Source organism: Acomys russatus, chromosome 30, assembly GCF_903995435.1.
Source record: "Acomys russatus chromosome 30, mAcoRus1.1, whole genome shotgun sequence".
NCBI lineage: Eukaryota > Metazoa > Chordata > Mammalia > Rodentia > Muridae > Acomys > Acomys russatus.
In genome coordinates, this window is record NC_067166.1 from 25,323,089 (window position 1) to 25,336,684 (window position 13,596).

Consider the following 13,596-nt stretch of genomic DNA (forward strand, 5'->3'; position numbering starts at 1 on the left):
GCACAGATTCAAACATTCTCATCTTAGGAAAGATCCGTCAAATCAGCACAGCTATCTGAAAGGCTACCATAGGCCAGCTATCAGATAAATGACAAATTATGCTTTATTAAGTACTATGTAAGACCACACACCAGCTTGACTTAATTTGCCTTATTTGTATATCCCATAGAGTTACTGAGCTAAAACCCAGCTAAGAGAACATGAAGCTCTCAGAATCAATAGATGAAAGTCTACTGAGAGGCTAGGCACAAATAAGTAATATAAGAAATGGAAAATTTTTTAAGCATTACACAGAATTTTCAACATCCAACAGACTTAACTCAGAAAGTACCATGTTGGAACTACTTGAAATCAAAATGTTACCTGGAAAACAAAGCTTCCAGGACCAACACATTTTGTCATAACCTCTGATAAAAAGGGACGAAGATGACCACATAATTACAGCCTGAGTCCAGTAGTGCTTCAAGTATGGTATGGAAATCCTGTGTCTACAAGGCCAAGTCATCTGTGTGAACAAAGACATTTGCTGTTCTTATTCTCATTCATTCATGAGTATACAGTGACATCTTAAAATTACATTTATTTATTTGTCTGTATATGTGTCTGTGTCCATGTGTGTGCTACTTGCCCCTTGCCTGTGAAGGTCAGAGGACATCTTGTAGGAGTTGGTTTTCTTGCCATGGGGTCCCAGTGACCACTTTCAGGTTGTCAGGCTTGGTGGCATACACCTTTGTTTACTTGCTGAGCTTTCTCAAAGGGAAAAATGATGTGAAGATAACAACATTATGGAGTACACATGAGAATCTACCTGCTCCCAACATGCTAGACTTTGAAGATTTTAAAAGTGTAAAGCAATACCATTCTTCACAAAAATTTCTGTTTTATAGTTATAATTAGATCTACAACAATGACCAGGACAGCAAAATAACCCCAAGGGTACAAGAGTGGCACTCATATTTTGGCAGTCACCAATAGCTCCCTAGCTGGACTTAAGGTCTCCTCAACAGGAGGGGAATCATTCTTAGTACTGAAAACTTAGCCAACTAGCCATGGCAAATGGATGGATCTTAAAGGAGACTCTTCAACACTTTACTAAACTACCACGATTCCTAACTGCATTCTATATACTTATCCTTACACAGATAGATAAGAATAGCTCTCACTCCTACCTACAAGATGTGCAGAGAAAAGATAGAGACTGAGGGAATGGAGAACCAATGCCTGGCTCAACCTGAGACGCTCCCCATGGGAGAGAGCCAACCCCTGACACTATTAATGATACTCTGCTATGCTTACAGACAGGAGCCTAACTTAACCCTTCTGTGAGAGGCCCCACCCAGCCGCTGATTGACTCAGATGCTGAGACTCACAGCCAAGCATTTGGCAGAGCTTGGGGAGTCCTGGGGAAGTGTGGGAGTGAAGTATAAAAGGACCCAGAAAGGATAAGAACACTGCAAGAAGACCAACCGAGTCAACTAGCATAGACCTACAGGGCATGTAAATAGATTACATTACATATTATATAATACAACACATTACTATATTATAATTATTAACAACTAATAATTAATGAATAATTAATATATCATATAAATATACACATATATCAATCTATGTATGTGTTATATATACATATATGTGTGCTATAAAACACACACACACACACACACACACACACACACGAGTTCTAGGACAGCCTGGTCTACAGGGGTTCCAGGACAGCCAGGGCTACACAAAGAAACTCTGTCTTGAAAAACCAAAACCAAAAAAAAAAAAAAGCAAACCAAAACCAAAAATGCCCTCACAACTGGGAAAAATGCAGAGAACATCTGATCATGGGGTGCACAGCCACAGTGGATACATTTACAACATAACTCCTGAACATAAGGCTCAGGGAACATTGTGAAAGAGGTGCTAGAAAGTAAGAATCAGAGGACCAGAAAATCTGCAATGATAATGTATCTTCTAGAAATGACAGAGAAGCTTCAGCCATGATTCCTGAGCAATATGGCTACCCCACAAGACATGAAAGTGACACCAACAGACATGCTAATGAGGAAGGAGGAAATCTCATGGGGTGGTGACACCTCTAGACAAAAACAAAACAAAACAAAACAAAACAAAAGAACAGCAACCCTACAGGCAACTAAGGAATACCAAGAAAAGGAAAATTAGTCTTTCCCAAAGATGAGCCTTTAAATAGTTAACCAATACCAAGTGGTCAGCCATGCAATTATATAGAAACAACAACTCAGTGGGTTGTATTTGTGATAATAATAATGAAAGGAAAAGAGGCATGAATTTGAGGGAAGTGAGAGTGAGGGGACATGAGAGGGAGGAAAGCAAAGGGTGGGGATGATGTAATTACATGTAACAAAAACTTACTTATGTTAACATACTAGTTTTAAATTATCAAGGACATTTAAGCCTTCTTAGGTCTAACCTCTAAAAAGGCAAACTCTGGTAGTAACATGCAAACAAAGTTCTAAGGCTTGTCAATAAGTTTTAAAAAGCTCAAGGGTCAAAAATTAGAGACCTGCTGGCAAGCCAATACTAAAGGGTGATGAGAGTCTCTCACAGGGCTAACTTGGCTTCTCATCTCTCTCAGCTTGTGTTGTGGGTACCAAATGTCCTGCTTGTATGAGGTGAAGGCTGTTAGTAAAACATTTCCTTACTGCCACTAACCCCTTTGTTCACTACATGACAGAACTATCCACAATTAACTATGTAATGAATATAACATGCTTAAAGCTTTATCAGAATATAAAATAGAATATAAAACATGCTTAAAGCTTTATCAGAATAAGCAACAAGATTAAGTTAAGTTCAGAAATGGTATTTTATCATGCAAGCTGACCAAGTGGGTCTAAAAGTCAATAAAATATATTTTTTAACATTTGGCTATTAAAAATCCACTGTTCGTGACACTCAGACAACTGGTATTTCTTACTTCTGTACTGCTAACTCCAGAGGAAGGCTTTAAAACTTCTTCAAGTCAAATCAGGCTCACAAAACTCCGATCTCTAGCAGAAACAAACTACAACTGATGGATAAAGCTGATTTTTTAATGCAAGCCAAGGTGTAGCAATAAAGTAGAGATGGAAGAAATCCAAACCGTCACATCCTAACGTACAGGTTTATCCTAGAAGGACAGTTTTTCAGAATCAAGAATAAGATTGCGCAGGGATGAGGCTCCTGAGAAGAGGAGCTATGTTGAAACTTGCACAGTTTTATTAAAAACAGAAGCAAACCAGACCATATGTGCATTTTCATTTTTTTTTTTACACAAAAGCCAAACATTTCTTTTAAAATGTTATTCTCTTTCACTGAAGCCAGAAAAGAACCTTAATTAATTCTCGAGACGTAAACTGCCCTAAAGCCAAATCTGAACTGATGTTTGCCCGTGAGTATGCACTGGAAAGGCATTTTGGGATGGACATTTGAAACTATTTAGCAGAGGTCTAACACGTATCCTCACTGACTAAGCAATTCCAGCTCAGAAATTGAGAAGACGGGCAATAAATAGATACACAGCCATTTCTTACTGTTTATACCAAAATCTGAAAACTGGAAATAGCCTAAGTATGCAATAATACGGTCACATAAGTACATTTGTAACCACACAATGGAACATCACAACAGTATGAAATGTTAAAATTATATAAAAATATGACGAGCACAAGTAGTCACTATATATTTCTCAAGGAAAGAAATAAGAAAATTGATATACAATTTTATTTCTGTCTAAAACATGTGTGTACAAACATGTCTGGAAGGATACACACACACACATACACACACACACACACACACACACACACACACATATTCCATAGACCATACATATAAATTAGTTTGTTTAGTATTTATCTTTGAGTTTGCAACTGTAGATAATTTTTATTTTCTTTCCTGAAGGGTATACTACTTGCTTTTCTACGGTAAATATTCTTATTTCTGTAATAATCGTTAAAGTATTGACTTGAGGTAATCATGCAATGCTAGGCTATTTGAATTTTTATAACACGGAATGCTGTATATACTGAAGAGGAAAGTGGTACAGGAGAGAGATGAAGAGACAAACAGAAAGCAGTGGGCCACCATATTAGCTACTGCTTGATCATGTATCTTTGTTGTATGGTATTAAGATAATCTCCAGTTTAACAGCCTGGGAAGACATTTTCCAAAGAACCTGCAGGTACACAGTGAATCTCTTCAGGGCTTCAGCCAGCTCTCGCAGATTTAATACTATGTAGAAAAAGCAGGTGGCTTAAAAAAAAATCTGTCTCCACTGCCTTTGTAGCTACAGTTACCTTCTCTCTAACCTTGTTTGGAGCTAATCAAGCTTTATCCAGCCAAACTCAAACTGGCACACTGACTTCACGCACATGGTCTCTGAGTCCTCTGACTGATGCCTCCTGCCATGTGTCTAAACTGTTTTATGAAATCCACGCTTGAAGAAGGGTCCAACAGCGGTATGAGTCTGATGTGTGGGACTAAGACATGTAGTGCCAGAGAGACTGCTCCACCTGCTTAATTTGAACCTGGTACCATTACTGCCACCCAAAACTGGCACTGATGTCTGAACAAAGGAAAAAAATTCTAATAATTGCAAGTGAGAAATTTCTATCATGCACTTGAGCTTCTACCAATAACACACTTTAAGTGCTTTGCTAGACAGTGAAATCTGGTAATAATTATCAAACAGCATACACACTGTTTACAATAGAATCAATCATATTTCTTTTTTTCTTTTCCCCTCCTGCTTTTTCTTTTTTCTTTTCTGTCTTTTTTTTTTTCATGAAAAATAGAACAGTGCTGAAGGATACACAGATGCCTGCTGTATACCATGCCAACACAGCAGCTCAGCCAAAAATGTGAGCAGAATGGTTTGCCAAGTAAAAGAAAACACAACAAATTGGTAATGGTTTCTATCTTGACAGAAACTGAAAATGATCCCTCAATGTGTGGCCACTCATGTGGACACATAAAAATGTCTTAGAAGCAATCATTTTCCTCAGATAACAGACCCTGACAGTGCCATACAGCATACTGGCTGACTTTCACATCTCCAAAAACTGGCAACCATGACCTACAAAACCGTCTGGGAACCATGTAATTTATGCATAACACACAGGCACATGCCATGCACTCCCAAGGCTTGTTATAACTCATTTTGAATATGAGACTCCTTTCCTGCGTAGAATACACTTTTATGAGGGAGACTCTAAGTCATCAGAGACCCAGCGAAGCTGGCTTGGTTGGTCCATGTGCACAGCAAAGAAGTTCTTATAAAGCTACAAAGCTCCATGGTCTGCATGCACTGCAAAGGCCATGCATAAGGACAGCATGCACCCCAGAGGGTCCTGCATAATGATTTATCACTAAGGATACCCTTGCTAGGATGCTACATTAACAAACACAGAGACTTTTTGGAGGTACATAATACAGATTTGATTTCCTGCTTAGAAGGTTACTGGAAGGAATAACGAATCCCCAAGTCCTGCTGATAGCTGCTTTAACTTGTTTCCCTTCCTTAACATTTTTTCTTCTTTCCTTTACCACATTTTTTTTTCTTCAGATGGAGAATCAGCCAATATCACAGACCACTGTTCCCCCCAACCCCCATTTAAGGAAATTTTCTTATTTAACTTTCTAATGAGGAGATTAGATGGAACATTGATTATATGGTCAAATCCTTTACAAAATAAGAATGACCCTTTTGAAAACACTTAATTGGTATCTGAAGATAAAGAGGAATTTGGGATTAGAAAACAGTGAGCCAAGGGGCTAGGAAGGACCTTAGGAAGTTAACTGATCTTGCCAAGCTGAAAGTAAATCTGAATCCTGTGGGTTATGAGTTTCGAATGAAACTTCTGGGGTTTAAATTTGATGGTGACTTTCCTGTTCAATAAAAAGTGCTTAGATGGTTTATAACAGAGGTTAGGAAAACTTAATGGGCATTGAGCTGCTCTTACAAAACACCCATCTTGATGAGTTAAGTGTAAATGAATCAGAAACACATGGCTCGTATTTCCTCAAAAATGCATAGATTCAAAAATAAGGGAAAGAGGACTTGGCAAAATGTGTATGTGTGTGTGTGTGTGTGTATGTGCGTATGTATGTATATGTGTGTGTGTGTGCGCGCGCGCATGTCTGCGCATGCATGTGCATGTGTGGGCTAGCTGGCCCCCAAATAAATATTTGAAAGATATTTTCAGACACTGAAAGAATTCAAAATAAAACTAACCTTGTCGGGTTACATAAGTACAGAATGTTCTTCTATGCAATATGCACTTGTCTCTATGGGTCATGAACACTATGGAGCCTCTGTCTTTGGCACAGAACTATAGGAGTAGCCAGCCTTGCTGCCTTCAAGCAACAACACTATGTAAGCAGTAAAAAGTAGTTACAAGAGATCAAGGATTTTATACAGCCTGGCATTATAACCCAGGTCCCCCGGAAACTATAAATAATGGAGAAGTATGCAGATATTTCTCAGGGTCCAGGTAGGTACACTTTATTCCAGTCAAGTCATCGTCATGTGGCCTTCTTGGCTAAACTTACACACAGTTGCAGAGTCTTCCTGGTTTAAGTGTTTTCTTAATAAGTGTTTTTATGCCGTTTTGAGTGTGTGTCCAGCTCTCTCCTCCACCCACTAGATTTGCGAGCGCTCGACAAATCCTGCTGACTGCTTTTCTGGAGGACGGAGTGCTGGACAGTTTTGAAATAGGGGAGATGCTGTTGGCAGGGAGCATGGAGCCATGATTCTAGGTGGGGGAATGGCCCTTGTGACAGGTCAGAGGCTCCAGAGGGTGAGTCATGTGTGTGGGGGTGCTATACTGGCCGGTCTGTTTCAATCAGCCTGAGCCAGAGTACTGTGGGAGGTGGAGGCATTAGGTGTGGGGAGGCCTAATGAACTGCATGTGAAGTCAACTTGAGGACAGGGGTGTGATAAGGGAAAACATGGCTTGACCGTTGTTTCTGCTTGTACCTTCTTCCTCCGAATAAGATCAAGTTCTAAGCAGAGGAGACATACATACATACATACATACATACACACATACATACATACATACATACACACATTCCTTAAAAGCTGAAAAGCATCTGCAGATAACATAAAATTATTCATGCATGTATTCCTAGGATCCTGTAGATAAACCTGAGCAGGAAGCTGGTAGGGAATAAATTACTAAAATATATTACTAAAATGAGTGACTTCTAAAATCTTTACAGGAGAGTGTAAAATTATATTGATTTATATCTTTTAAGGTTGTTTCCTGGCTGCTTAACACAAATTGTACCTTTTTTATTATTTTAGAAATGACTTAGGGCATCAAATCTTTCTTATACTTTTTTTTCTCCTAGCTCACAAAATACTGGCATTAACGGAATGCTTGGTGAGTCCACTTATTTCACTTTATAACTGCAGTGGAGTGAAAGGGAGAGGAGGCCGGCAGTGCTGAGGTAAAGTCTGACGGGATGCTGCAGTGGGAATGTCTGCACAGTGCCTGCACTCTGAGACCCTGTGCATCTTCAATACAAAGGAATCACGCTGCTCACTTACCATCCTTCATCGTCTTCCACATCCACCTCAGGGACACTGCTCTCCGGCGTCTCAGTGATGGCTTGTGTGAGCTTAGACTTAAACTGGCTCAGCAGCGCCAGGGTCTGGAATGACAGTGAGACGCTAGGCTGTAGCAAAGGTCATCCCAAGAGACTCTGAATTCGGTAGAGAAGGAAATACCCTACTTGGAGGTAGGACACAGGCAAACATTGGTTGCCCCTTCCATTCTGTCTATTTTAAATTAATAAGACTGCTCTTCAGGCTACAGCAGCGACTTCAGCAAACCCTGACACTGCCCTGTTTGGATCTGCACTGGCATCTTTCTTTAGAGACGTTTCAGTATTTCCCATCCCAAGACTTAAGTGTGCTCACCAGCAGCATATGTGGCAACAAATCAAACACCAAGACTAAATGCTGTTCATTAATAAACTTCTAAGATGGGAAACGCGCACAGCAGGAAGGCAGCATGGGCGAACTCATCAACTGGTAGACTGTGAGTGACGTGAAATAGCATTTAAAGAGAACTCTTCAGTCTGAGAAACTGAAGTAAGCATTCCCTCTGATTCAACAACTCGGAACTGGGAACACACTTAAAAAACATAGTCCGAGGCCAGAAAATGGCTCTGCAGTGATAACACCCACACGGAAGATGAATGCTAGCATGTTAAATGCCTATCAAAAGGAGCTCAATAATTTTGGTAAAAAGCAATAAATGTTATTGTACGGCTGTCAGACATAGGAGTGAGTACTGCATTCTACTGAAAAATACTGAGAGAATGAGGCTCCGTGGATCTCCATGGCCAGGTTTTGAGGAAAAGAGAAGTACTCTGGATTCTTAGTTGTCTCTTAGCCTCTGTGGGCAAGAAGCAACAAGCAGTTAGAACTTTGGAATCCACAGCCTCTCCTGCTTACAGTTAACAGTCCATTGTGGAATCTGAGCAGAAAACACTGCAAGTACTGCTGCTCCATGTTGCAGTGTAGGAGGCACTACGCCCGGGCATTTCTGAGAACGCGGGACTTTACGCATGCAGCTCTTGTGCGTGACATGAGCTGACCAACTGAAGTGTCAGAGTTTCAAGGTTTTTCACATAAATGCCTCGGAAGAACTTTAGCATTGGGATCTCTGTGAGTAGCCAAGGTCACTGCATTGTCTTTTTCACTTTACGAGAGTGCGTCCCTGGACTCATAGTCGGCTCTACCTAGCAACGCTGGGAGAGAATAAAAAAAAGGCACCGAACTGCACAGGCTCCGGGGCTGACGTTACCTGATCTTCTCGGGAAGTTCCCTTCTTTGGCTGTTGCTTCCTCAAGGCTTCATACTTTTGCTTTTCTCGTCTGTACTCAGCAACAGCTCCGTCTGGGGCAGCTTCCTCCTCTGGGGAACAGGAGCATACACTTAGGGTGGCAACAAAAAGGCGCTGTGGGTTTTCATGTTCACACTCAGGTCACCAAAGAGGGAGCTCAAATTAGGGACCCCCCCCCAATTAATTAAAACAAAAGCAAAACGACAACAAACAAACCAAAAAAAAAAAAAAAAAAAAAAAAAAAAAAAAGAAACCAAAACCAAAACCCAAAAACAAAATAACACAGAGATCCACTAAAATCTACTATTTTCTCAGTTACAAAGTGATAGGCACTAAATTTGTCAGGCTTTGCAATTTTTTCTTTACTATACCATTTTATTTTTCTTTTATGTATCCTCTTAGGCCAATTGTAAAATAATTGATCTCACTTAAAAATTTAGATTTTTCTAAAATTTAGCAGTACTATTTATTTTATATTATTTGTGGCTTTATAATATATACTTTCAAATATTGATTGAAGTTTCAATTATTCACCTCCTTTGTCCTGACCCAAGTTAAAATAACAAAAGCAAACTTTAGCTTGATGGTAAACAAAAAATAAATGTACCTGCCAAATTAAGTCAAGACAGCAGAGGCAGAAAAAAATAGGTTTTACTAAGTCAGAATGTAGACAACGAATCTACAGAGCAGTGCAATGAACAGACAAAACAAGCAAACAACATAGTGATGACATCAGAAACATACATGCTTAGTAACCACTTGGAGGGGTCTGCTATATCTGCCACATAGAAATGATTCTTTTGAGACTTCTAACATCTTTGACCATCAGTCTTCTTATTATCCCCTAACAGTTGCGCTTGAACTACCCTGGGATCTAGCTCTTGGCTATGCCTTTAAGACCCTATACAGGCAGTCAAGCACCCTCACCGCCCCTTCCCTGGAAGCAGTGGTGCTGGAGCTCAAACACGGAGTCTCACGGCTGTTGAGCACATGCGCTACCAGTACCTATGCACATCCCATCCCTACAGCACTCCTAGTCTTCCTCCTCCTTGTTCTGCCCATCTCAAAGTGTCTTCCTTTCTTCTCGGAACTCACCCTGCTCTCTCAACATGACCTTTTTATGTTTTGTTTTGTGTTTGTTTCTTTGTTTATTTTTCCTGAGACAAGGTTTTTCTCTGTGTAGTCTTGGCAGTCCTGGACTCGCTTTGTAGACCAGGCTGGCCTCAAACTCGCAGCAACCGCCTGCCTTTGCCACCCGAGTGCTGGGATTAAAGGTGTGTGCCACCGTGCCTGGCTTCAACTCTACCTTTTGCTGTTTCCTCTTTAAGGAATACTAGAAACATTCTGTGTCCCCATTCCTTGCCTGATTCTGCTCACTGTGGGTTTCAGCCTGGCTGGCACTTGGTCCAGCGGTCTTTCTGCTTACAGTCATTGAGTCTGGTCTGGATACTCTCTGAGCTCCTAGACTGCCCCTTAGCAGTTACCACACTTTATGGTAATTTATTGTTTACTCTTCCTTTCCTACCAGGGGACATTACAATCCTCGGGAAAAGTCATAGTTCCAGCACTTAGAGCAGAGCTTGGCAGGTGATCCATGTTGATAAATAAGAAGAGGTGAAAGAAGGGGTAACGAAACTGGAGAAGGGGAAAATTAAAAGGTAGTAGGTGAGTGTGGCCCCAGATTTACACCGCTGTAGCAGAACCATCCTGGCATCTGGATCCTCGGCTTCATCACGTTAGGGAATCAGCTATATTCATTTTCTGCTGTTTTCTTATGGCAGAATTTTGTAAAATTCTAATGCTAACAAATATCCTCAGAAACAGCTAATGTTAAATAAAAAAGACAAATCCTTATATTTTCAGCTTCAAGTCACTGAAAGCCTTTATTTGTGGTGAGAACTTTAAAATAAATGGCAACACTGATAGATGTGCTGAACGACCATTGCCACAGCTAAGGCAACTTCCTATTCAGCCACGGTTGTTCTAATGACTTTCACATGCCATCCTTTTTGTATGATCTCCTTTAGCAAGGATTGATTTCTTGATATACAAAATTAAATGAAGAAGACAATGTAGCTCAGGTTGCCCTGAAATTTCAAGATCCTCCTGCTTCAGCCTCTGTTGGGACTAGAATTATAGAGGCTGGCTACCACATTCAGCTTCAGGAAATATGACTTTTAATTGTGCAGCAAAAAAGCCTTATGAATAAAAATTTAGAAAGGCAGCAGTAGATAACTTTAGGTATATAAAAAAGCATGGAAATTCTACAGCTGTGTTGTCTATAGTAAAAGCCTTCAAATAATTCAGAGAATAGTGCTAACCTCATTTTGGAATCTGGTAATGACAAAAAATTTTAAACAATCTATATTGAGGGATATTTTATATGCAGTGAGATTCATTTGGTGTATACCATAACTACACTGGTAGTTTTTGTAATATGCAATCAAGATGCATAATAACTCCATGGCCTTAAAAAGCCATCTAAACCTCTCTGACAGTAGCCCATTTCCCTTCTTCAGACACCAGTCATTTATCTACCACTATAGTTTTATATTCTAAAAGCTCACACAAGTGAAATCTTTCATGTCTGGCTTCTTTCACTTATCAAATACATCCATATTGTTGGGTAATTCTTTACACAAGTGGATGGCACTCATAGTATAACTATTTACTCTAATTTGTTAACTTTTACACTTGTTGAGTGCCACCTACATGGCTTCTATGATGCCTCTCCCTCCATCAGGACGCCAGTGATGCAGGAGACAGAGCTGCTGGCTTCCCTGCTGTGTCTGGGACTGTAGTTAACATTCTAGTGAACTGAATGCTTTCTTCTTAGGGTTCCGACTGAGACTTTGCTGCTGCCAACTGATAGACTTTACTGGTCATTCATATAGAGGCTTCTGAACTCCTTGTTCAAATCTTTTGTTCATATTTTTGTCTTAATAATGTATTAAAAGTGTAAAAGTATATTCCAGGTACAAGCCCTTTGTCAAGCATTTCTACTGCAAATGGCTTTTCTTAGTTTATAGTTTACATTTTAATTTTTTTGAATATGCCTTCCACAGAGGAGAAATTAATTTTAGTGGGTGGTGTTTTATTGGTTCTTAAAAATAATACATGAACTCTCTCTCTCTCTCTCTCCTGTGATCTATGAATTGTTCACTCACTCCAAGATCACAGAAGTTCTTTTCCCTAATCTTTTTTCTTTAAAGTATACATATTTAAAAGCTCTTTTTCATACTTCAAAGTAAGAAAGTTTTACTGTCATGATTGATTTTGATAAACATTCAAGGTATTATCACTCTTGCTGGGAGGGAGGTGACCTGTACCTACTCTGTACTTTCATTGTGAAAATAACTTATCATAAAGGTTACTTTGAGCAGACTCTAAAGCTACCTAGAGTCTGACTGTGCTAAGGATTCCTTAGGAGGTGTGTTTTTAGATGTGGAAATATTTTACTTTCACTCTTTCTCTGCATTTTCCACATTTTACATTACATAGAAAAGTTAAGATAACTTTCACAAATCACTTTATTCTCTCCATATTAACTAAGTTTATATTTATATATTTTATAGTCATGATAATGAAAATACAGGCATGTAATACAGATACAACTGCACACAATGCCCAATACTATCCCTATATTGTAATACTCAGTCATCCTTCCTAGAAGTATGTTCAGACCCAGTTTCCCAAGAACGTTGGATGGTGTGACTGACAGTCTTAACGGCAAGCATATACAAAGTGACAGGGTCACTCGTGAATTTTAGAATCTCTTTCATAGATTTATTCTCCTTGGTAATAGTAAGTCAAATTAAAATGACAGAGAATTACATCTCTAATCAGTAGGTTGCAGAATCAATTTTATTTTGAAAAATGTTAAGGAAATAGTTGAATAAAACTGTGGGAATTTTCACCACAGCCTAAATGACTCCAGATTGAACAATAACCAGCACGCTCCCCATTCTCTCTCTGGAGCAGTCTTGAGTACTTCTTGCACATATCCCACAGGTAGCCACAGTCAATTTCAGGAAACCTCCATTCAGCAAACACACTGCAACTAAGCAGAATGTTAGCCACCAACCTAGCCCTCAATACAAACCCAAGTGGCGTCCCACACAGTCTTAGACTGTAATGACTACAGCGTCCGGCTCCCACAGATGGGAACTGTAGACACTAGACTTTCAAGCCTCTAGTCACCAGTCAAAACACTTGGTGTTAATATAACTGACTGGATTTTGTAATGAAAACGAGGAATGTGAAAGTTGGGCATCTTAGGGTTAAATACTTAGTAAGTCACAGGCTGTAACCTAACACAGCTGGAAATGCTCCACTCACCCACCCCCAGTCCTCTAGAATGTTCTACAAGGACCCACAGATCCTTTGGTAGCACAGAAGCTACAGTTTTCAGCTGCACCTCCCTTTGGGTTTGACTACTTGACTGCATTCTGGAGCTTCTTGGTGCCTGACTGTGGTTATTGGTCATTTACTTCAATTTAATTTGTGTTTTAAATGATATGCTCAATAGAGGTAGGAAAGTGCCCCAGCGCTTACTATTTACAGGTGGACTAGTGAGAACTGAGAGACAATGAATCACCCAAATCTGAGGTTAGGGCAAAGCAGCTGGCTGGGCCATGCAGAAGCTCTAAGGGTGGTCTCACTAACTTGCTCATTTCCAGAACAGACAATCTTAGCAGGGAAACATGTTGCACTTTGCCTTAGTCTG

At 39.8% G+C, this 13,596-nt stretch overlaps 1 protein-coding gene across 1 annotated transcript in view; it reads right to left on the reverse strand.

Annotated features, from left to right (window-relative positions):
* Cwc27 (CWC27 spliceosome associated cyclophilin) overlaps positions 1–13,596 on the reverse strand; it is a 171,539-nt gene that overhangs the window by 17,116 nt on the left and 140,827 nt on the right. The window contains exons 12-13 of the mRNA XM_051172608.1: positions 8,832–8,941; positions 7,568–7,671 (exon numbers count right to left, since the gene is read on the reverse strand). Of these exons, the coding sequence (XP_051028565.1) occupies positions 7,568–7,671; positions 8,832–8,941 (214 nt within the window). The remainder of the gene's footprint in view (positions 1–7,567; positions 7,672–8,831; positions 8,942–13,596) is intronic.